Genomic DNA, 24,545 nt, shown 5'->3' on the forward strand with positions numbered 1-24,545 from the left:
GGAAATTTGCTTTAAATTTTTTATTTTTTTTGCCCATATTAATGAGAATTTGGGATTTTTTAAAATTTGTTTATTTATTTATTTATTTATTTATTTATTTATTTATTTTTGATGTTTGGAGACATTTGGAAACTTTCAAGCACTTTCATGTAAATTTAGAAAATGTATTCTAATTTTTAGGAATTTAATTTCAATTTTGGGGGGGAATTTGCTTTAAATACTTTGGGCATTTTCACATAAATTTTGGAAATTTATTTGTACATTTTGGGAAATTTGACTGGGAATGTGTAATTTCTGAGGGAATTTGTTCAATTGTTTAAAGGAATTTTCTGTCATTTTCATAAAATTTGGGGGAATGCTATACATTTTTGGGAATATAATAAGAAATTTTAAGGGGGATTTGCTTTAAAACTTTCAGGAATTCACATGCAAAGTTTCGCTGAAACATATGGGGAATAACTGAAGAAACGCCAGGGTATATTTATGGAATACTTTAAAAGATGTGGTTAAGAATTTTCACAGAAATTGTAGGTAATTTCTTTGACATAAGGGATTTAAAAAAAATTCGAATGGAAACCGCCCAAGAAATGAAGAACTTTTTAGAGAATTTTGTCATCCTTGGCCTTGACAAGTCGTGGTCACAGCAGTGACCAACTTGCTGAGAATGGTAGAAGTTAAAGAAATAATACTGAATGAATAAACTCTATGGCTTATTAGTTTTAAACACAAGGCCTTTAAATTTGTTGTAACCAATAACTTTTTAAAATGTTAGGCTTTAACTTTCTTAATTTTAAACATTACCATAGGCGACTTCTGTAGTTATAAATCTGCCTGTGTAAGAATGACATTTTGAAGCAGCTTATTTTCAGTAGCAAAATTGTCCGTTTTTGCTCTCCTTAAAGTTACTATCTGCCACATTAAGTGTTTGTATCAATGCCCCCTTTAACTTTAAGATCTTGAAAAAGTGTTTGAATCTTTTTAACAAGTTTTTTTTTACTTACTTGAAGAGTTTTGTGTTGGCTGAAACAGGGAACGGTCTGTTTAGCCTCGTTACCATGGTGATATGCTTCGCCTCAGTCGCTTTGCCCAGTTTGGTGATAGATGCTAGTTCGCTGTTAGCCATCAAAAATACGTTAATGGATATAAAGTGACATTATGGCTGCAGAAATGGAATTGCCGGCCGCGTATTATGGGAAAATTGACCAAAGAAACCCAGTTGTACTGGCCTTTGACCGAGACATTAATTCGTTTACTGCAGTGATGAGACGAGCCGTTTCTTCGAACGGCCCAGATAACGTCTCTCAAGCTAAAGGGTGAGTTATACCTGTCAACGTAGCGCTAGCTTAACATACTTTTTGGTTTCGTTTTAAGTCAAGATAAACTTTGTTCTTAGAGAAACTGTTAGCCAGGGTTGCAAAAAGACAATTCCATACGAGAATGAGTTTGAAAACCTGCTTCTCGTTTACAGTTTGTGTGTATTAGGAAGTTTATAGCTAAGTATAAGCAAACATGCGTCACATGTTACCGCAGGTGTGTATCGTTAGCTGATTAAGGTCAGAATACAGTGCAGTACAGTACAGTGAGCCTCCGTGTTTATCGGGTTGGAAAGTAACTAATTACACTTACTCATATTTCTGTTATAGTGTAGCTTTTTGTGTACTTGTGCTTTTTGGTAGTTTCTAAAACCAATAATTTTACTTAAGTGCTCTACATATCATGCAAGCATTGAAGTGTCAATATTTTTAGAATAACTCGCAAAGAAATCTAACTTTCCTTTCCTTTATATAGGTTTTTCCTATTAAAAATGAGAATGACATAAAATGATAATTCTCCCTAAATACAACAATCCATACTGAATTTGCGATATGAGTCGAAATAGTTAGGTTTTAAATGTTTTTAATTGTTTAGTTACTGACTTTCATGTTGATGTTTACACCACACTTGTTTGGCAGAGCTTTGTTATGTTGTCATGATCATGCATTGCTCACAAAGCTGTAAGTTAAACAAATCAGTCAATTTACCACAGTGATTGAAGTAGAGACATAAAAGTTTATTATTCATATTGATTCATATATGATCTAATTTCATCTTAACATTTAGGCCTGACCTACAGGAAAGAATAGTTTTTGTTTAATCTATCTTAATGGTGTTGGTTATAATGTAGAATGATTTAGTACTTGTGTTTATTGAAAAAGCCACTGCTAAGGAACTTAAAAAGTAATCGCAGATTTAATTGCAATCACAATAATGGAAAAACAAAATCCAAATAGATTGTTTTTTCCAAATCATACAGCTGCAGTAGCTATTGAGGAGATTTGCACTAAAATATGTTATTTCCTTATTGAAAATAACAACATAAGAATATGGATCACCATCCAGGGTGATCAGGTAAAATCACATCTTTGTAATAAAGTGAAATACAACAGCTGTTGTGGATTACCAAGTTTATACTGAATGAACTGTTCCAGTTACATGTTATCACTGCTGTAAATTCACTTTCTTTTATATTTGCTTGTGTCAATGTTTCATTTTTTTGAAGGATCAAAATCCTGGTGGAGATCTCGAAAAAGTACAAACATCGTCTGCCTATGAGCTTCTACCAGAAACGCATGTTGAATGTTGCAGATTTTCTCTTTGGGATAAAGGTAATTAGATGTAGCTCCTACAGTCATACCTGTAAAATGTTTGGTTGACTCGGATGATTAGTGTCTTATGATGTGCTAAATTACTCAGGCTCCCAATTCAAGTTAATTTTTTTGCCTATCCTCGATCCTATGACCAAATTAAGGTAGTGTTGAAATAAAGTACATCATCTCATCTCTTGTGATAATGCTGATATTAGACGTTTTTGCTACTACAAACCTTGCTGCACCGAGGAAAACAGTACAGAGGACAATTTCATGGTTGCCTTTTCTTTGTGTCTCCCTTCTGTAGTCCTATCAGCTGGCTCTGTGGCATGGCTACAGTCTCCACTTGCTGCAGTTCAGCTCAGTGAAAATAACTGAAATCACAGATGTGGACCACTTCATGGCCTGCTTCTTCCCTGAAGGTTTTGATACAGACCAAGATATATTTGCTATGAAGGTAGACTGTGCCGAAAACACGGCATTATAATTAATGTACTTAATTGATAAAGAAGCTTTGTACATGAAGAGAGGTCTCTTTTATGACAAAAATGTCTTTCATTAAACCCTCATGTATATATCCTTAACTAGTATATTTCAATGTGTTTTCAGATCCATGCAATGCAGGGTTGTGCCCTGTGTATATTTGAGCAGGAAAAAAAGCACAGTATACTCAGCCAGAAGGGACTCTGCAAGCTGCTTTGTGTGCTAAATTTCTACAGGATCATGATGCAGGCTTTTCAAGATCATGAACACCTCTGCTTGCAAATATATAATGGTGCGTTAACACAACTCATATAAGGTTCAGCAACTGCCTTTTGTATGACAGAAAATCTGATAAGAATCAATTATTATAAAAAATGTTAGGCTTGTGTTATCAGCTATGTGAAAAAGCCAGAGAGGTTTTGCTCCATATCTGAAAAAAGAGTCTGACATCCAAATATTTCTGTCAATAATAATTGTCTACTACATAATGTTAAACAAGACTGCTTAATGTTAAGTAAGATTCTATTGTATATTATATTTTATGGAGCTAATCTTTTTGTTTCTTCTAGGATCGATACACATTTACAGCATCTGTCGTTACCTAATAACCATGAACCGTAGTGCACAGGTACCTGAATTAATGTCTTCTTGACTTTTACATCCTCTAAAAAGCTTTTTCAAAAGCTAGTTTGCTGGATTCATGGGAGTAGATGCAATATGAAAAAATGTAACAAAAGAACGTGATTTTCTGAAGTGTTTTATGATGATACTGGATGACTTGCAAAACCAGTGCAAGAGAGAGTAATTCGCTGATTGATCTCTTTTCCTCATGTTTCATGTTGCTTATTCCCCCTCTGGTGTATTTGACTAAGATAACTGACAAAGAAAGTAATTTTTACTTTTACCAAAGCTTGATGTGCTGTAACCAGTTAGTAGTTATATTATTGTGAGTGTCACTGTCCTTTATACCACCCTCCATCTAGGCACTGGAGTATCTCCTGTGGGCATGCATTAGTGTAGAGCTCTCTATCCCTCTAATGACTTCTAAGAATCTGTCCTGGATGGTTATGCTCTACTGTGCTGTCTGCCGCTGTTACTATGACATCAAGGCAGAGGTGCAGGCAGAGGTAAATAACACACATCTCCTACATAAAAAACAATTTACCCACATTCATTGTGATGTCAACAGTTTCTAAGATACAAGTTACTGCTGTCAGGTGCTGTTGATCCCTTTGCAGTTAATTGTTGGCTAATCTGTCAGAAAGCTATTTGATATTTATCTGCTTTAGTGGAGATTACTTTAACGTCTGCTTTGATTGTTTTAATGAGATTTGACTGTCGAAAACAAAAATAAATACATGGTTCCCCATACTTAACTTGAAAAATGCAAAAATATAATCCTGGTGATTTCATCATAGTGTATGAACAAGAACAATGAAATTCAATCAATGCAGAAATCAAAGAAATTGTTTTTTAATTAGCTGCTCTGGTTGTCCCTTCTTTTTCTGTGGGTTTTCAAATTTTCAGGAATTTGCCAGGAGAGCCCTTGAAAAGATTGATGGACTAGCAAAGATGGAGGAGCAGAATGAAGTTCCTGCCACTAGAGAGACCCAGAGAGCTTACAGAGAAGCCTCAATCAAGGCAGGAGACTTTTCCTATGAGAATGTTATCTGAATTCTGTTGCTGCGATGTATTGTTAGAGAGTAAGGTACATGTAAACAACAGCTTTGCATCTATATATCTATATACAGTGTATTCAGAAAGTAGTCAAACCCCCTTCACTTTAAAAAAAAAATGTTGCAACCTGATGCTACAGTTGAAAAAGTGTTTTTATTGTCATTAATCTACACTCAGTTCCCCACCATGGCAAAGTGAAAATCTGTTTTTTTTTTAATTTTGAAAATTGAAAATTATTTATTTGAAAAATTATTAAAATTAAAAAAAAAGATATCACATTTGCACTGGTATTCATGCCGTTTTTTAACAACACTGAAATATTGGTCATGTTCCTCCCTTTCTTCATCTTTTCTTCTTCCTCTTTTCTTCTTCTTTCTTTTTCTCCCTTTGATCTCTGCTGAGATATTTCTTCACCTTGATTGAAGACCATTTGTGGTAAATTACATTGATTGGACGTGATTTGAAATTTACACACCTCTCTATAGAAGGACAAAAAGCTGACAATGCATATGAATATCGGCCTTTGTAAGAGATGTGACCAAGAACCCAGTGGTCACTCTGAAAGAGCTACAGAGATCCTGTGTGGAGATGGGACAGTACCGGAAGGACAACCATCACTGCATCCCTTCACCAATATGGGCTTATGTCACAGTGGCTAGATGGAGGCCTCATGTGCAAAACACATGAAAGCCCACTTGGCTTTTGCGAAAAAACACCTGCCAAACTGTGCCAAACTTCTTGCATTCGAGAATGAGGCCAATGTACTCTTGGAAACCTTCAGTGCAACAGAAATGTTTTTGTAGTCTTCCTCAGATCTGTCTTGCACCAATCCTGTCTATAGGTTCTGCAGACAGTTTCTTTGACTTCATGTCTTGGTTTTTGCTCTGATATGAATTGTCAGCTGTGTGGCCTTCTACAAAGAGGTGTATGTTCAAATCATATCCAGTCAACTTAATTTACCACAGGTAGACTCCAGTAAAGGTGTAGAAACATCTGAGCAATGATCAAGAGAAATGGGAGGCACCTGGGTTAAATTCTGAGTGTTGTTGCTAAAGATCTGAATACATATGTGAATGTGATATTTTAGATTTAATTTTAAATTAGTTTGTTAAATTAAAAAAAAACAGTTTTACTTTGTCATTATGGGGTGCTTAGTGTAGAATAATTAGAACAAAAATGTTTTTTTTTCAATTCTAGTATCAGGCTGCTACATAACAAAATTGGAAAAGTAAAGAGGGTCTGGATACTTTCTGAATGCACTGCACATCTACTCAAGTTGGACTTTTTGTCTTTCTTATCTCATCTAAAGATTGTTGAAATTTTACAAGGTAGCCACCACTGTAATTGTATGACACTCATTAGGGAATACTTCCCTCTATGAATGAGTGATTTTTTTAAAAATTTTGGTGTGTACTTTGCTGGGTTTTCAAAAGAAAGCTTATTAAAGTGTTTTTTTTTTCCAGTTGGCAGCCATGCTTTTCAAACGAGGAGTGTTTGAGGGCAGAAAGAGACCCAAATCCACGCTCAGATTCAAACCCAAAAGCACCCTGAAGGACATACCTAAAGTAATATCATCTTCACCACTTTTTCATCATTTCAAGTCTTCGATCTCATCCTGAAGTGCACTGTCGATTTGAATTGAATACTAAATAGACTCCTTTTAAGTTGTTTAACACCATTTTATCAAAGTTGAGTTTTAATGTTCGCTGTGGATTATTACTCTCCCCACCTTGGTCAACTTTACTTCACAGGACTTCTTATTTATAATTAATATAATTGTTAGAACTGTTGATAACTTAACAGACAGCAGTATTGTGTATCAGTGTCAATTGTAGAATGCTGTTCCTCATGTGGTCACCAAGCTTTGCAGCGTTAACTAAAATCACATGCCCACTTGTGTTAACTTTAGGCTCCATGGCCTCGTAATGCAACAGAGCAAGCGCTGATGGGCCTGTTTGACTGTAGCACAGCTCAGTTTCTGGGGATCTTGGAAGCACTTTGGGACAGCAGCAAACGCCCTCTGGATGCAAGGATGCCAAATGAACTCGAGCTACATGATGTGATTATTGAACTCCTGTCAGCTGGCATCAGTATTATAACTGGTTGGTTAAACAAACTTAGAAAAGAACGCTCAAAAATGCTTAAAGTAACAGTCTAATCAAGAGGCAATATAAAGATGCAACAAATGCGATAAATTATTTTCTAATTATCTAATATTTACAATAAATGTTATCTCTCTTTGTGTCATTAGTAATGTGCTTTTGTGTTTTTATAAAGAGAACTCAAGCTTGAGAGATTCTCTTGCACTGAGCCCAACATCCACTCTAATAGAACTCGCTATTACAGGTAAGCCACTTTCTCTCATTAATGTCAAGATAACCCCATGACTGATATGAGGTGTTATTTGACACACAGTTGTTCATATACCTGAATGAAGTAAATAAATGTGCTGTGTTACTAGGAGAAAACAAAGTACCTGTCATGTCTGCGGTGAGGTTCATTAAGCTCTTGTTTCAGTACAAGCAGTCAGATACATTTGCTGAACTTTGCAGAGAGATGCTACAAGTTTTGTCTGTAAGTACACTTTGGTTTTTAGCATTCATTAATATTCATTTGTTTCTGACTGAGCCCGAGTGCCTGTTATGTCTTTTTGTATTAGAGTGTGGAAGGTCAGCCATACAGGAAAGCGGAGGTGGAGCTCACTCTGCTTTATAATTTCAATAGTCTACTCTCCTCTCAGAAGAGCCATCCTAGAGGAGATACCATGATTGATGGTAACACTTCTGAAATATCACTAGATTTGCATAAATGTTAGAAAGCTCTTATACTAATGGTAGTTTTCACTGATTCATGATTTGGTTGTTTTTTTTATGTTTCCAGCAGACAAACACAAGCCTCATCTTCAAATGAGTGATGAATTCACTGACCTGGTGGACACTCTTCACAAGTCTATTTGTGAATCTCCTCTTGTAAGTTTTTTATGTTGTGTGTCTGTGTTGAGATTGCTCTTAAACAGAATAGGCTTCAAATTAAAGTTAGAGTTAGTGTTAGAGTTTTTTTTTTTTTTTTAATCTTTGTTGATATCCGTTTGTGTAGGAGGCCCAGCCTGATGGAGACCTGGTTTTGGATACTGTGGTATTTCTGTGGGATAAATTAAAGGCTGTTTTTCAAAAGGAAGAGCTGCAAAATCTCACTCACCTTAAGACGATCGCTAACTATGAAAAGGTATGAATTAAAGAAAGTGCAGTTCGACCAGAAAAGAAGAAATGCATCAAGGCGGCTATAATAAAGTTTGTCACAATAGTTTTGAATCAAGACATACAGCCTTTTCACTTCATGTTTAAATGTTCTTAACATGTTTGCAGTGGCTGAGGTGTCTGTCCTATCTGTCTGATGTGGCATTTTTTTGTAACCTGGCAACTGTGGACTGCGTAATGATGGCAGAGATAGTTCACACATTGGCCTTACAGCTTGAGGGTGCAGCTGAGCACAGTGATCACAAACAACACGCTGGTGAGGAGAAAAGTCACAATACACACAAACATGTGATTTTGTAACCATACCATTACCATAGCTGTGACATCATTATTATTATTATTTTTTTTTTTTTCATTTTTTGTATCTAGCTATTTGTGAATCACACAGTGATGGCGTAAAGCTGAGTTCTTTCTCTCTTCTAGAGGTATTGTTATAGCTTATGCATGCATGTGATTAAAAATACTCAATGTGCAGTGTTGTTTTTTATTATTACAAACAAAAATATATTGTGTTTGTGTATTTTAGCATGGCTCAAGCACAGAGCTGCTCAAAAGAGTGTGCAGTGTGGTGGAGAGGGGTCTTGAATCTTTGGCGAAAGGTGTAGTTACAATGCTGCCCCCTGATTGCTCCGCAATCACAGACTTTGCTTTCATGCAGGTATGTAGCCACCGGGTGTCCATGGGGTCTTAAAAAGTATTTTTTGCTAAATTAATTTAGAGAAATTAAGGTTAATTAAGGTCTGCAATGGTTAATACACCAATATGTAGAAGCTCTTTAACCAAAACGATGTTTTTAATGCTAAAATATAATTATTATTGTTATCCATGAATTTTCAAATTTACTGATTTACAAAAAAAAACTGACAAAATATTAAAACACATTAATATTTATTGATGAATATGTCAAATTATAGTTTTTTACTTGCATTCATGAAGAGAAAAATTAGTTTTAGTGATTGAATGTTATGCTTGATTCATTTCTGACTTCTCAGCGAAGCCCAGTGAGCCGGCTCAAATTTGGATATAAAAAGGTGAATTCAGTTTGAAATTCCTCATTCCTGTTCAAAATGGTAAAACATTGAGAGCTCACTGAAAATGAAAGTCTGCATTAAAGCACTTCAAGATGCTGGATGGTCTCTGAGACAAATATGACAGGTGGTCTAATAAATTTGTTAAGCACTGTACATTGTGTGACTGTGTCACTTATGAAATGGGTAAGAAATTGAAGGTGCAATTAGGTCTGAAAATGTATGAACAGATTCTTGAAAAAGATCTTTAAAAGTATTTAATGTCAGATTTTTGTGTATACCCTGAGTCATTATTTCTACACTAATTTCAAAGAAGATGATAAAAGTTAAGGCATACATGCATTCATTCTGTAAAGTTCTAAGCCAGTTTTATCATGAAGTTAGAGCCTAATACTTTTTAGAAGATGGAAAGTATCTGAATTATAAAAATATGTGAAAGTCACAGACTCAGAAAACCACCAGCATCTGTTTAAAATATCTGTTTCTCTCTTCTTCTGAAAGAAATTCAGTCCCCATCCACCACCATCTTCCTCCCTAACTTCTCTGACATCAACAGAAGAGGTAGCTAAAGAGGATGAGAATAAAAGGAAGAAGGAAGAAGCAGAAATTAGGACAGAGTCAGATATTGAAGTCTGTCAACACACTCAGTCCATACATGTGTACCTGCTGATGAAGGACTTTCATCATGAGCTAAACATCATCCACCACAGGGCTTCCCTCAAGTTACTGCAGCAAAATGCAGGTCAGACCTTCTGCTGTGATCATGTGGAATTTTTTTTTTTTAATAAATATGACATTTTCTGTCAATTTTGAATTTATAGAATAGAAATTGAGTTCATATCTTTGGACATGTAAACTTTTAACATTTCTAATGATTAGTCGTTATAGATCTGCCATCAAATAATAACTGGTAATAGACACAGAAAATGTCTAAATTCTGTGTTTTTTCCTGTTGGTTGTGTCTAGTTGTTGAGTCTAATCTCTTGAGTTGGATTAAGAAGAACAAGGGAGCCAAAGCTCTCTTTCTGATCCAGAAAGCCTTGGTGCTGCACAACAACAAGGAGTCAAATAAAAACAGCAACACAAAGACTCTGCTAGAGGTACCTAATGCACAAACAGTCACTATTTCTAAAACACAGTCAGAGTTACACATGTGATAAGAAAACTTGTTGCAAACTGTATTATCATGTAGTTCTGTTATTTCATATAAATTACCATATGAAGACTACATCGATGGCACATTTGAGTTCTGTTATTCTGCTGTAATAAGACTCAGATGAAGCCACTTTGAGAAATAAGGGGTTTCTCAGTTAAGATTTTATGAAATGTAACAAATATTAAATTGCTTTTTTCTGTGTGTTCTTGCCAGGAAGCCTCCACCTTGATAGAGAGAGCAGAGTTGGAGGAGAAAAAGCTGTACTTCTCCACCATCCTGAAGACTCTGTCTGAAACTAAAGAATCAGGGATGAAGGAGGAGGAAGAAAGCCCTCCACCTCCTCCAATCCTACTCTCACGCACAGACTGCTCCTTTACCTTTGCTCCAGCACCCTATAGATTAGAGGGACAAGTGAGATTTTCTTCTGAATTGAAGTCTTTATTTAATCACTTTCGAAATAGCAATTAACCTATGAAGCATGGATACTTTTATTTTTTCTCTCTCTGTTTTTTATTTGTTTCCAGGTGTCCTGGTACCAGCTCTGTGGCCGTGAAGCTGACAGCATTAACCTGAAAGTCCGGCTTGGAGACTGCAGCCTGCCAGGAACAGGAATTATGGTAGAGTTGTTCCTTTTCCTGAAAGAATGTCAAAATGAATGGGACACATTTTTTGTTTTTCTTCTATGTACATGCCCATAGATCTAATTGACTTTGTATGTTTTTAGGTACCTGTGTTATCCAGTAAATGTGTGCTGAGAGTGGAGGGGCTAGAGCCCAACCAGAAGTATGTGTTTGCTGTTGCAGCTTACAACGCCCAGGGCAAGCTACTGGGCAGCACCATTGGAGCAACAACATTCCCACTACTGGCATCAATGCCAATACCACTGCTTTCCACATGGGCTTACTTGGCACAGGTAACAATGAGAATAAAATTGATGTAAAATATGCACTACATTTTTATTTACTCACTCATGCATTCAGAATGTCCCATTTGGGTGAATGGAAAACTGATTCTGATTTTAGATTTTTAAACTCATCCTCAGGTGGCTTTTCAAACAGAGCAGTGTGCCATAGCAAAGAAAGCCTGCAAGGAATTATGGAGCCATTTTACCTACCCTAAGTCCGGGTCCCAAGGTGCACAGGACAGACTTGCCACTACAGGGTCAGGAGAGAAACATAAACCCAATACCACAGATATTTTATGTCTTGCATTTTCTAATCATCCTTTCTCACTCTCACTATTTACCATGTTGAAGGCTGTGTGTCCAGACCCTGCAGTGCTCCTCCTCTCACCTAGTTAGGCTATTCCTAAAGTCCATCTTCACTGAGACAGAGATCAACATTCAGCAGGGGTCACTCTACTGGGAATCAATCAGTCACAATGGACCGTTTATCTGGGAAAAGGTCAAATTTGCTTTTAAAAGAGAGAATCAAGTACAGCATGTGTTAATTGGAAAACACTGAAATACAGAGAAAGGATGGCAAAACAGTTTATTTGATGCCTCACAGTGAAAATGTTATGTTCATCTTTATTTGCATTGATGTGAACAAAAATTGCTTATATTTAAATTGTACGTAAAAAAAATGGTTTCTACTTGTGTATGCAGGAAGCCAGACTGGCAGAATGTGAGCGAATGCTGGTGGCCATAGACCTTGCCTTGTGGTTGAATGACGGTGATGCTGCTGTGCAAGCTGTAGTTGGCTGTTATGGCCTCTTGGCACCTCTAATCTTTCATCAGGTCATATGTGACAAAGTGGTAGAGGTACACCTTACCTTATACCTTGAAACCTTAACAAACTAAAGGCCAACTGTGCAGTACCCTTTTAACAAATAAACATAACAGAAACAATAAATAAATGTTATCACATGTTTACAACCTCACTTTTTATTTTGATGTGTAGGTGCTGAAAAAATGCATGATTGTTTTGGAGAATTCAAGTGTTCTACAACAAAATGCGACTGGAAACACCAACGAGTCAATCATGCATATGATAGCATGCATTACCTACTACCTGTCAAAGGTATGTTTGCAGAGTTTGATATTGAGTTTTCCAGCTTCCATGTGTATGTAAGTTTCATTGATATTTTGTGTTAGGGCTTTATACTTGAAACTAATAACTGTTATATTGCCATCTTGCCTTCAGTTACAGTGCATTCAGGAAGTATTCGGACCAACTTCAATTTTTTTCAATTTTGTCATGTTGTAGCATGATGCTGCAGTCGTTTTAATTCATTTAAATTCTCATTATCTACTCTTAGTGCCCCATAATAACAAAGTGAAAAATTTTTTTGACTTCAATCAAGGTGTAGAAACATCTCCGCAAAGATAAATGATGATTCCATCTGGATGCAACATCACAAAATTTACAAAAGAGAGAGGGGTCTGAACACTTTCTGAATGCATTGTAGCTGTCACGGGTTTCTTTCTAGCTCTCTCATCTACTTTGTATTATGACTCATGGGTGTTCTTAATGATATCTACTAGCACATTTAATTTCTTATCCTTTTATCTTCCTAACCAGGCTTACCGTGTGCTCCAGAAGTCTGAGATGGCTACTGTGATGATAGATTGTGGTCGCAAGCTGCTTCAAGAAGGCTTTGATTCCCAGGTGCAGAATGCCAGATTGGCATTGGGTGTGAGGAAGGTGAAGATTTCTTTCATAAGAAGTTTTGATTTATTTCAAATTCTTTCCAGGATTTAGGTGTGTTACTCTCCCCTCCTCTCTCTGTCTATGTGTGTGTTTTTGTGTGTGTAGTCTAAAACAGACAGGTGTGCAATCACTGGCAAGAGGATAAGTCTTCAGCTGAAGGCGCTGCATCTAAAGAACAAGGAACGCATCACACCTGAGGCAGTTCCTATTGCAGACAATAGTAAAATGTTCTGAGATCAATTATTTTGTCATTGCTTAGAGTGATAATTGGATGGTGCACAAAGATGCAAATGGTCTGTTTTCCTGTACTCTTCATTGTATTCCTCTTTCTTTTTAATGTAGATATTTTGCACCCCATGAGTTACCATGAGGATCCTACCATGCTGTATGATCTAGTCTCCAACAGTCCATTACGGGATGCCCATCAAGAATGTAAGTGTCACTAATTCCAGCAATATTTAAAGATGTTTAATCACTGATTCAATTCCAAATGACTACTCTTCTTTTGTGTGCATTCTTGAAAGTGTCAAAGCTGAGACGCAAGGCATATTTCACTGAGTTTGCAGCACTACTTCTCCAGAGAGCTATGGAGGAAAGCAACCCAGACCTTGTGATAAAGTGGGGTCAAAGTATTTTTGAGTATTTGTCCAGGTGTGCTTCTACTATATACCTTTTACATATTTAAAAAATCTAAAACAAAAGATTTATAGCTTTGACATTTTGGTCATTTTGTTACTTCCAAAATCAAAATGGGAGGGAATGTGTAACTGTCCTGTTTAGTTCAACCCGTTTGGCACTTTAATTTATTGAATCTGTTTTGATTATGCAGATTATGAATAAACAATATCAATATTTCTCTCTGTGTAAGGCGGGATGAGGTGATGGGGCTGTCCAGGAAATGCACTGATGGCAGCAGTCAAAGTAACAGAAGAAGCAGTGGTCAGGCTGCAAAAGGAAATGAGTCACCACAGGTAAAAATAAATGATTGAAAACAAATATGCAACATATAAAGATACAGATAAACATTCTTTTTTGTTTTAAAATGTAATCTCTTAAAACAGATGATGTAGCGTCTTCCCCTGCCTTTGCATATGGTGTGCATCAGGATTTTTCTTTGAGAAAAATGCATACAATGAAACAATCTGATTTTGGTGCTTTTTGTAAACTACAAACCCCAACAACACTGTGTTCAGTAAAGTACACAAGTTCCACAATCTCATCAGATAGTTAATGGAAATTTGCTTTTGAAACAAAATGCAGGAAAACTACAGATAATGTTATCTACTATTTAACTGTTGAAATATATATTATTTTAAATAAATGCACTGCCTGTTGCTTTATTTTAAGAACAAAAACAACTTGTGTTTCTTCCTTTAAAGCAGAACAAGAATTCAACTTCTCACAGTGACTCAAAAAAGAAATTAAAACAGAAAATTCCATGCAGTATGCTGCGGAAAGTCAAAACTAACAGGTACAGTATGTTCAGATGGCTATCTGTGTGTTTGCTTGTATTTGTTTGTAATTAGCTGCATGATTTTTTAACCTAATGTGCACTATACATTGTGTGTAGGGAGATGCAGGCTGTGGAGAACCTTCTGACCATGATGTCGTCTGTAGTAAAACACAGCAAGAAGCGGCTTCAGCTAAGGAACATGTGCTGTGAGGAGAGAGTGTGGAGGGCTCACCTTAACTACAGCATAGCTCAAGCCCATTTAGCACTGTTTTACCAGAGTCTGGATGAGCTGCATGGAGAAGCACTGCAGTGCAGGTTAACACAAACAAACAAATGTATTCGACTTAACATTTTCTGTATTCCTTGGGTTATTATTGGTCAGTCATATTAGTTAGATTGGGTATATTGGTAGTATAAAGGAGATGTCACATTGCTTATTTGCCCTGAGCACACTGCTTACAATGTAATTATAATTTTGATATCTAGAGTTTCATTTTTCCTTTTTTTTTCTTATTGTTTACCCTTTCTACAAAACATTTTAATTTTCTGAGACCCAAGCTTTTGTTTTCAATGCATTTTTAGTTTCTCCCACTTAATTGGAACAAGTGAGACATGGCAAGTGTAAAGACTGAGCCTGGCTGAAATGTATCATTTTGTTCTCATCAGACCAAAAACCTTTTTTCCACTTGAGTCCCCCACATGCCTTTTGGCACTCTAGTTGAGATTTAATGTAAATTTTCTTCAGCAGTGGCTTTCTCTTTCCCCTCATTCTCCCATAAAACTTTGACTTGTGAAGAACCTGGGCAACAGTTGTTGTATGCAGAGTCCCTCCCAAATCAGCTGCTGAAGTTTGTAACACCTTCAGAGTAGTCAAAGTCAAGATATTGCCAAACATTTCTATGAAAATCCCTAAACATTTTTAAACCACAAACAAGCAGATTTCCTATAATATTTTCCAAATGTTTCAGTCAGACTTCCTGAAAAAGCCTCATAATTGAATAACATTTCCCCCAAATTGCAAGAAAATTCCTCACCTTTAAAGCAAATTCCACCAAAAAATCCAAACAGTTTAAATAATTTATGAATAAATTCTATCAAAATTCCACTGAAAAATATCCAAATTCTTAAGTATTTACAAAATTATTTCTTAAATTCCTTTGAAAGTACAACTCCCCAAAATTCTTGAAAATTTTAAAGCAAATTCCCTAGACATTCCAAAGAATAACTGAAACTTCTGTGGAAATTCTGGACAATAATCTAAATAAATCTAATAGCCAAAATGTAATGTCTTGGGGAGAACATGTAGGTTTTCAAGAGGTTAAGAATATTATGGATTAAATATAATGATGACAAGATTTACTTCATGCTCTTTGTTTTAGGTACAGCCAGTTAAATCCCTTGTGTTTCTCTCTGGCCTACTCTGGTGTCCTGATGCTGAAGAACGCACATCAGCAGTTGCCTAAACATGAGTATCCTTCAGAGAAAGACAACTGTCATTCTGGTCTTAGGGACTACGTTGCTGCACACAAAGACAAAAGCAAAGAGAGAAGTGAGGAAAACTGACATTTCTTTGAATAAAATGGAAGAAAACATTATCACCAATGTGAATGTGTTTAGTTATTTTTTCAACCTTCTCCCCTAACAATCCTAGCAGAGGACTCTGTCACAGAGGAGAGCTGTGAGGAGGTAGAGGACCCATCACTTGCTGCAGAACAGCAGACTGACATCAGTAAACTCGCTGCCACCTTTCTATTGGACTCACTAAACAAAGCTGCCTTGCATCTGCGAAGGTCCATGGTACTGAAAGATAACACATTAATCATCACATCACTCTCACATTGTGTTTATTCCTTAGTTTAGTTTATACTGCTGTATTTCAAGTATTTACTTTCATTATTTTCCTAGGTATTAGCCCACCGTGGCAGCCACTGGACCTACTTGCAGTATGTATGTCAGACTGTTTGGGACCAAAGCTGCAGAATCACTGACTTGATACAGAGAGCTGCACAGCTAGAACCTCTCTCTCCTATCACAGCAGACCAACTGAATACAGCCTTCACCCCACTACTTGTGCTGGCAACTGATCTCATCATTGACATGCTGACTAGACTTGGGGTAAGGGAACATTAAGCTGGATACACACATTTAAAAACTCCTAAAATAATGCAGGGGTTAAAGAAGACCTCCAGATATGTCCTAGTATGTGGGCTGACAATGATTGCAACCATCACCACAGTGTGGAAATCATAATTTGAGCAACAACCCGTTACACTTACTTATAAAGTACAAGATTAGAAGAACCTCCTTGTGATGCTTATCTTAAATCTTATTTATTGATCCTGCCAGCTGTGGAATTTGTATGACAGTGAACTGACTGATGACGAACTCGACGAAGAGTCAAGCCTACACTTCTCTCCATCTCTGGATGACAGTACTCAAGTCGACCTGCGGTGGGTTCGCACCTTGGTGTTACACACTCTGGAGCGTCTTCATGAAAATGGAAAATGGGAAAGCCTAGCCCACTTCGCCTTAGTTTACAACTCCCTCACAAGGTATATTGGACATTTCTTTCTTTAAAGTGTTAACTGGATTACAGTTGTAAAGCTATTACTGCAGCTAAGATATACTTTACAGCGAGAGTATGACTACAGACAAATTCACCATGGATTATGATATACAGAGCAAGAAAAAGAGAAATTTCAATTTGATTTCCAGAGGAAATGCTGCTGCTTTAATTATTTTAAAAAGCTGTATTTTTTCTCATTAACCCTTTTAGAACCCAGCTTATAAATCTTGTAATTTTGTAGAGTCAGTTTGGATACTATCTAATTGTATGTGCACGTAGTTTTGTAAATCTTGCCTGTGACAGCATCTGTATGCCTATCCCAGGGAACGTTATGCCTTGGTTATAACTCCTTTACTAGTCCATGCACAGAGGAGGCTGCATGAAAGGATTAGTTCTTTCGGAGGACCTCCAGTCCCACAACCACACCATGTCAAGACAAAGAAGGCCGCTGGCAAGGAGGTACGACCAGATAGCAAAATCAAGACTAATAAGAGTAATCAAATAAATAAGCAAACAAAAAACTATCACTGTTTGTTGCAAAAAAAGCGCCATACTATTCATACAACACAGTTATGGCATTATTTGATCACGCTTCTTAAGAGGAATATTAAGACTCCGCACTGATTCATGAATTTTTTACTTTACACTTGTTTTTTATTAATGTTTTGCTGTGCATGTGTGCTGTTAACTTTTTATATTTCAGGTAACGTATAGAAGCTATGCCACCTGCCAGCTGCTCAGTGGGTGGACCCCTCATCCTTCACAGCACCCGGCCCTTCACAAAAAAGCAGCACAGACAAACCTCACTTTTCAAAACTTGGTTGACCTCAAAGGTTTGAAGAGACAGCCTCATATGTTATTGTATCACAATGTCTGTGTGTGTTCTCATTCATCAAGGTCGTGGTTATCCAAATTTTCGTCTAGTAGGCAATTAGGTCTTGATCGAGGTTCTTAAAGACGTTTTGCCTCTACTCCAAATGTCTTCTCCAGTTCTTCTTAAAAGATGTTTTGCCTCTACTTCAAATGTCTTCTCCAGTTCTAAGTGACTTGGGCTAGAGCTAATGATCTGGGTGGTGACCTGGGAAATGCAAGGACCCCGGAGTAAAGCCATACCTCAGTGCATGAATGCAAGGACTCATATATCATAGAAGCAACCCTTACACAGCTGCATGGTCCAACACAGGAGAGTCAGCTCATTGGTTCAGGACTTAGCTGTTCTCTTACATTTGAAGAATACAGGACATTCCTTTGAGGACAGAAACGTTAGGATACTGGCCAGAGAAAATCCCTGGTTTGAGAGAGGTGTTAAAGGAAACCATCTATTGTGAGCTAGGAAAATCCATCTTAGAACAGAGGTGGCAGGCTAAGACACTTCTTATCCCCTTACATACATGCAGCATTGGATTCCTTTCAACAGCAGGTGACTCAGCTGTGAATGACCCTCAGGTGACCCCCCTTATCATTAGCATATGGATAGTCATTGGAGGCTATAAATCCTAGCTCTGGCTCCAGTCACTTTAGAACTGAGAAAGCCTTTTGGAGGAGAGACAGAACATCTTCAAGAACCATAATCAAGTATAGTTGCCCCCTTCACAAAGATTGGATATTATATAGCAATATATCACTTACAGGGTCATATTGTTTGTATGCAAAGACACAATAGGAGAGTTATGATATTCATAAGTGATCATGGCTGGAAGAAATGTCAATCAGGTTTTCACAGATTGTGTCAGCATGTTTAAGGTTTTCATACCTTTTACATTTGTTGTCTAAGGTGCAGAGATGAAGCATGCCATGTCCCTCGTGTGTGTTCCCCTGGATGTAGAGGACACACTGACCTGTTACCGTGAAGCTCTTGAGAAAAGGCCATATTGTCTTCAGGTCTTTCAGCACAGTCGTTCATTGGGGTTTCAGCTTCTGGGCTACACTCAGCCCTGTGAGTTTGGTGCGACTGAATACACACATAAATGCTCTTACACAACTTACACCACTCTTACAACTCTTACACCACTGTAAAATGTCAGCGTTTGTACTGCTTGTGTCTCTGTCCAGGCTTCTCCATGCAGTCAAGACACTGTCAGAGCTCCAATCAGAGCCATTCGGCAAGTCTGGCCAATTTCAGTCCAGTTGTTATCCCCACTCCAAACATCCAGCCTTGTGACCTATTAGAGGAAGACTATAGTTCTTCAGATGCTCTCTACAGGCTTCCCATCAGCCCTGACCACATCCTGACTGTCACAGCTGCATACTCCAGCTCCATTAGTAAGAGAAGTTAGGATGTCTTCTGGTAGAATGATGACTTTGTTGTGTTAAAAATGTAATAGAAGACCCAATGACAAGAAATTTTTCATTTAACATTTATTTAAATCTTGAACATCATTGAGGTGTCTGTCATTTACAATGACGTCGAGATAAAAAAAAGACACAGAGTATACCCTTGGGATCTGTAGCAGTAAACAGTCAGTAGCGCACGTTTGGTAAAGTTGGTAATTGGTAATAAAATGTTACAGTATGCCAAGGTCAGTCAGGTATTATTTTGCCTTTCCAATTATTCCTCAGAGTATCTCCAGGCCAATGGTCATGACTCCCTCAGAGTCCTGGCACTACATGAAATGGGAAACCTACAGTTCTACAATGGAAACACACGGTAATAATCGAAGTGTCAAGCCTTTAGCTATTAATATCCTTCTCTAGCTTGTAGAACAGATGTCATTGAGTGAGCCTTTACATGACTTTTCTTCCTCTTTGTAATAATTTGATTATGTTTTGTGTTTCTTCAGAGCAGCATACTCATTTTGGAGTAAAGCTGTAGACTGTGCCTTACAGAACTTGGACACTGTAGAGAAATGGGATGGTGTATCCTTTGGTGCTGACTCCCTGCAGCAAACCCTGAAACAGGCTGGCGTTTGGGCATGTCTTCAGGCTGCTGTTCTTGTTGCAAAGATTGCACAGTAGGTTTTAGTGATAATAGTGATTGATTTAAGGTACATTTTAGTGTGTTAATAATTTAGGATTTTTTTTTGTCTACAGGTATATCTTGACTTCTGATATCAGTCAGCGGACCAAATGCTGTCTTCTGTCTGTCCATCTCTTTAAGGTAGCACAAAGGGAGTTTTATGTTCTCTGCTCACACAGGCTGGATTGGTACTGAATGCTCAATTAAGTAAATGATGACAGGAATCATGTCTAACTAGTGACAGTGTTAGTATGTTAGTGTTCACTTATTTTAGCATTTTTTTTGTTTGTGTTCATGTACTTCCCTAGTGTGTGCTACTTTGTTCCCTGGCCCAACCTCAGGCCGACCTCCAGTACGCCAATCACGATATCGGAGATGAACTGCTTCCTGGAGTCGACCTTTTCTCAGAGCTCCATAGGCTTCACCTCGGCACCACCGTAGCAAGCCTAAACTTTGTTTGCTTTTGGCTTTTCACCACAGGCTACAACATCATGGTACACTCATGAACTTTGAACTTGTTCTTAATTTTTTTCAAGATAGATTAACAACTTTGTATTTGTTTTTCCAGCTACTTCCAATGCTAGCTCTTTACCAACATTTTGTGGGGACAGTGTGCAGAGATGTCCAGCGCACAGTTGAGGCAAAAATATTAAAGGTCAGCATTTATATTTCTTAAACATACAGGTTTTTTTTATTTTCATGGTCCTAGTTGAGTTTTTGTCTGGGTTGTTTGTGCCTTTCAGATACATGCCCTTACAGAACTTTGCCTGTTCACTGAGGCTGTGAAGGAATCAGTTCAACTTACTCAAGGGATAGGAATCCTCCTGCCGCATGGACACTACATTGCCAAAGACAATCTCCAAGTATGAACACACATATATGGTATACACACACCCATTAACAGTATGTTCCCTTTTGACATGTATAAAGTGGTGATCTTACAGTTTTTCCTTTGTGCTTGGTAGACTGGAGTCTGCCATGGAATATTACAACACATGGTTTGTTAAGCTCTCAGAGCTCTTATGTGTGGATCATTACCCTTAACACAGTTTAAACTAAAGTGAGATAAAGACTCTATTTTAGTTGTTGAAGACCACCTGATCTTTTTGATGCCACTGCTAAGAATCTAAAACAGTTTAATTTTGTACGTGCAAAGATTTGAACTGGAGTAATACTTTGTTTTTTCAGCCCATAAAGAGGTTCTACAGCAACAAGTCTCTGTTGGACAATGCTGAGGTACAATTTCATATGACTCCTTTAGTTTTTCTCTGTGAGCATTCAGTGGTGTCATTTTATCATGTTTACTAATGTATCAAGGTATGCATTTTTTCTTTTTTTGAAGACAGAATTGTAAAAATTCTTACTTTATATAAACAGTACCAGTCAGAAATTTGGGCACACCTCATTATTCAAAGGTTTTTCTCTATTTTTATTATTTCTGCATTGTAGATTAATATGAAATACATCAAAACTATGAAAGAATACATATGGAATTATGTAGTAAACAAAAAGTGTTCAACAAACTAGAATTTTTTTTATATTTATGATTCTTCAAACTAGCCTCCTGTTGCTCTGATGACAGTTTGGCACACTTCTGCCATTCTCTCAGTCAGACTCATGGGGTCACCTTGAATGATTTTCACTTTACAGGTATGCCTTGCCAAGAGTTTATTTGTTGAATTTCTTACTTTCTTTATGTGTTTGAGACCCTCAGTTGTGTTGTGCAGGGGTAGGGTTGGTACACCGTTCCATACAGTGAATAGCCCTCTTTGACTACTGTTCTAATCCATATTATGCATAGAACCACTCAACTAAGCAAAGAGAAATGACAGTCCATCATTATTCAAGAAATTTAAATGCATCCTAAAGTGCAGTTTGCAAAAACCATCAAATGCTATGATGAAACTGGCTCTCATCAGGACAGACCCAGGAAAAGAAGACCAAGAGTTGAGCAGGTAATGAGTTCCTCAGAGTTACCAGCCTCAAAGACAGTAAATCTACAACCTCTCAGATTAGCCCACATAAATGCTTCACAGTATACAAGTAGCAGACTCATCACAGCATCTCCTGTTCAGAGGAGACTGCGTGAATCAGGCTTTCATGGTCGGAGTGCTGCAAAGAAGCCACTACTGAGGAAGAACAACAAGAAGAGAATTGCTTGGGCCAACAAAAAACAAGGAATGGACATTAAACCAGTGGAAATATGTACTTTGGTCTGATGAGTCCAAATTTGTGATTTTTTTTGTGCCACCTGCCATGTCTTTGAGAGATGCAGAAAGGTGAACAGATGGTTTCTACATGTGTTGACCCCACCATGAAGCATGGAGGAGCTGTGATGGTGTGGGGTTGCCTGACTGGTGACACTGTTAGTGATTTATTCAAAATTTAAGGCACACTTAACCAGCATGGCTACCACAGCATTCTGCAAGAACATACCATCCCATCTGATTTCCGCTTAGTGGGACCATCATTTGTTTTTGTAACAGGATGTGCTGCATCCCAGATGAATTGGCCTCTGCAAACACCAGACCTAAACCCAACTGAAATGGTTTGGGATCAGTTGGACTGCAAAGGGGAGGCAGAGCAGCCAACAAGTGCTCAGCATTCTTGGGAACTCCTTCAAGACTGTTGGAAAATCCTTCCTGGTGACTACCTCACGAGTCTGGTTGAGAGAATGGCAGAAGTGTGCCAAGCTGTCATCAGAGCAACTGGTGGCTAGTTTGAAGAATCTTAAATATAAATCATATTCTGGTTTAACACTTTCTGTTTACTACATAATCCATATGTGTTCTTTCATAGTTTTTATGTATTTGATACTAATCTTAAATGTAGAAAATAATGAAAATAGAGAAAAACCTTTGAATAACAAGATGTGCCCAAACTTTTGACTGGTACTGTATATATATAACAGGGTAAGCTTAAAGGGACCAAAACTGAGTAAAAAATGTGGTTATAGTGCAGTAAAATAATATATAAATATATCAATAAAAGTATGAACAGGTATATGAAATAGACTGGAAAAATTGTGTATTAGTACAAACAAGGACAAAGTTACAGCAGAGACTGCTGAGTGGTCATCAGAGTAAATCTGTGACTACTGAGTAGTAATCAGAGTAACTCTGTGACTGTTGAGTGGTCATATGAGTAACTCTGTGACTGCTGAGTGTTCACCAGAGGATCTCTGTGATTGTTGAATGGTCATCAGAGCAACTCAGTGACTTTTCAGTTTTCATCAGAGTAACTCCGTGACTGTTGAATGTCCATCAGAGGAACTCTGTGACTGTTGAATGTTCATCACAGTAACTCTGTGACTGTTGAGTAGTTATCAGAGCAACTCTGTGAATGTTGAGTGTTCATCAGAGTAATTCTGTGACTGCTGAGTGGTCCGTCCGGGATTGCCTAGTATGAGGACTCTAAGGAGCATTTGAAAAGAAGTTTGTACATGATGCATCAACAAAGCTAGTTGTATGCATACCACCACATTAAGGATAATGCAATATAGCTGTGTTTTGTTTCCTTCTACTACTGCTTAAACCCCATAAAGATAAATACAAATATCTTTTTTCTTAATAGGCTTACATTTAACTTGGATACTAGAGTGGATTCTTGTCAGTACATTGTTTCTGTATGTTTTACTTGTATTTAGGCTTTGGAAGAACTACTTAACTCTGAGTTAGCTCCAGAGGTCTGCAAAGAGTATGGATCCACACTGTGCCTTCGTTCTAACTTGGCTCGTGTTGAACTTATCCTGGCCCTTAGTAATACTGCACATGACCCTCCTGTAACAGGTCTGTACTCCTGTTTTTTTCTGTGATTTGTTGTTTGGTTTGTTGTTTGTATCTTTTTTCTGTATTTGAATAAATTAGTTCAGTCTACTTAAGTGGGTTTTTCTTTTATATTTTACATTTCTTTAAATATCCAACCCCCAAAATGTCTGTGCTTTGTATGAGAAATACTACCAGTTTATCTTAAAGATAGGTTATTCAGTGGGGCAAATGAGAGACCTAGTATTTTCCAAGCTGGTCTGATGTGGCTTTTTAAGTTTTGTAGCTTCATCCCAAATATGCATCCACTTATGCAGAAGCCACATGAGCATGAGAATAACCTTATTTTATGGTATTTAACATTTCTGTACTGTGTTTTTGAACAAAAAATCTCAGATTTTATTTCTATGGAACATTTTATCATTTCAAGAGTGACTGTGGATCAAAAAAATTATATACACAATATGGGAATGTCTTTCAGAGTCTATCAAAGGAAAAGCATGTGAAAACTCGAGTTCAGAAAAACCAAAGCATCCTGAAGAGGTCAAACACGACGACGATGGCTCTTTTTTACAGACAAAAGAGGACAGACAAAGGATGAAGGTTAGACTGTTTCAACATTTATCAAATAAATCTTTACTAAGGGGAATTGCCACAAACTGTAATTCAGCTGCATAGCTTTTGGCATGTTCTCTCCACTGTCTCTATCTTGATATGTCCAAATCTGTCTATTTCTCACAGTTCATCTTGCTAGAGGGAGCACTGTCCATGTTACACACTGTTGAGCAGCAGCTGCCATCCCAGTGCTGTAGTAAGACAGAGAAATTGGAACTGGAAATAGAGATCAATTTTCTAAAGGCAAATCTTTACCTGCAGCAAGGAAATGCTGCACTGAGGTACAGATGTTGCGTACATGCGTTTACAAGC

General features: G+C 37.4%; 1 protein-coding gene across 5 annotated transcripts in view; it reads left to right on the plus strand.

Moving 5' to 3' along the window:
* The first annotated feature begins 1,007 nt into the window (after window positions 1-1,007).
* The window catches only part of LOC121518913 (cilia- and flagella-associated protein 54-like), a 44,224-nt gene continuing 20,686 nt past the window's right edge, over window positions 1,008-24,545 (plus strand). For 2 of the 5 annotated variants that reach the window (XM_041801605.1, XM_041801607.1), the window contains exons 1-51: window positions 1,008-1,313; window positions 2,540-2,645; window positions 2,935-3,084; window positions 3,237-3,402; window positions 3,680-3,738; window positions 4,094-4,237; window positions 4,638-4,751; window positions 6,251-6,352; window positions 6,697-6,889; window positions 7,065-7,133; window positions 7,249-7,361; window positions 7,447-7,561; window positions 7,668-7,756; window positions 7,884-8,012; window positions 8,153-8,300; window positions 8,414-8,469; window positions 8,571-8,702; window positions 9,574-9,814; window positions 10,039-10,172; window positions 10,442-10,639; window positions 10,753-10,845; window positions 10,953-11,141; window positions 11,271-11,389; window positions 11,484-11,631; window positions 11,835-11,990; window positions 12,130-12,249; window positions 12,751-12,873; window positions 12,985-13,099; window positions 13,222-13,311; window positions 13,404-13,530; window positions 13,748-13,850; window positions 14,262-14,350; window positions 14,450-14,647; window positions 15,712-15,881; window positions 15,984-16,129; window positions 16,238-16,447; window positions 16,679-16,884; window positions 17,222-17,357; window positions 17,602-17,731; window positions 18,673-18,843; window positions 18,951-19,160; window positions 19,458-19,545; window positions 19,679-19,849; window positions 19,929-19,995; window positions 20,163-20,348; window positions 20,423-20,509; window positions 20,598-20,717; window positions 21,043-21,090; window positions 23,501-23,642; window positions 24,100-24,221; window positions 24,360-24,514. In XM_041801605.1, coding sequence (XP_041657539.1) covers window positions 1,156-1,313; window positions 2,540-2,645; window positions 2,935-3,084; window positions 3,237-3,402; window positions 3,680-3,738; window positions 4,094-4,237; window positions 4,638-4,751; window positions 6,251-6,352; window positions 6,697-6,889; window positions 7,065-7,133; window positions 7,249-7,361; window positions 7,447-7,561; window positions 7,668-7,756; window positions 7,884-8,012; window positions 8,153-8,300; window positions 8,414-8,469; window positions 8,571-8,702; window positions 9,574-9,814; window positions 10,039-10,172; window positions 10,442-10,639; window positions 10,753-10,845; window positions 10,953-11,141; window positions 11,271-11,389; window positions 11,484-11,631; window positions 11,835-11,990; window positions 12,130-12,249; window positions 12,751-12,873; window positions 12,985-13,099; window positions 13,222-13,311; window positions 13,404-13,530; window positions 13,748-13,850; window positions 14,262-14,350; window positions 14,450-14,647; window positions 15,712-15,881; window positions 15,984-16,129; window positions 16,238-16,447; window positions 16,679-16,884; window positions 17,222-17,357; window positions 17,602-17,731; window positions 18,673-18,843; window positions 18,951-19,160; window positions 19,458-19,545; window positions 19,679-19,849; window positions 19,929-19,995; window positions 20,163-20,348; window positions 20,423-20,509; window positions 20,598-20,717; window positions 21,043-21,090; window positions 23,501-23,642; window positions 24,100-24,221; window positions 24,360-24,514 — 6,851 coding nt within the window. In that variant the 5' untranslated portion in view covers window positions 1,008-1,155. The remainder of the gene's footprint in view (window positions 1,314-2,539; window positions 2,646-2,934; window positions 3,085-3,236; window positions 3,403-3,679; window positions 3,739-4,093; window positions 4,238-4,637; window positions 4,752-6,250; window positions 6,353-6,696; window positions 6,890-7,064; window positions 7,134-7,248; window positions 7,362-7,446; window positions 7,562-7,667; window positions 7,757-7,883; window positions 8,013-8,152; window positions 8,301-8,413; window positions 8,470-8,570; window positions 8,703-9,573; window positions 9,815-10,038; window positions 10,173-10,441; window positions 10,640-10,752; window positions 10,846-10,952; window positions 11,142-11,270; window positions 11,390-11,483; window positions 11,632-11,834; window positions 11,991-12,129; window positions 12,250-12,750; window positions 12,874-12,984; window positions 13,100-13,221; window positions 13,312-13,403; window positions 13,531-13,747; window positions 13,851-14,261; window positions 14,351-14,449; window positions 14,648-15,711; window positions 15,882-15,983; window positions 16,130-16,237; window positions 16,448-16,678; window positions 16,885-17,221; window positions 17,358-17,601; window positions 17,732-18,672; window positions 18,844-18,950; window positions 19,161-19,457; window positions 19,546-19,678; window positions 19,850-19,928; window positions 19,996-20,162; window positions 20,349-20,422; window positions 20,510-20,597; window positions 20,718-21,042; window positions 21,091-23,500; window positions 23,643-24,099; window positions 24,222-24,359; window positions 24,515-24,545) is intronic. The other 3 variants (XM_041801608.1, XM_041801606.1, XM_041801609.1) reach the window with 3 other exon arrangements.

This window comes from Cheilinus undulatus, linkage group 12, assembly GCF_018320785.1.
Source record: "Cheilinus undulatus linkage group 12, ASM1832078v1, whole genome shotgun sequence".
Taxonomy (NCBI): Eukaryota; Metazoa; Chordata; class Actinopteri; order Labriformes; family Labridae; genus Cheilinus; species Cheilinus undulatus.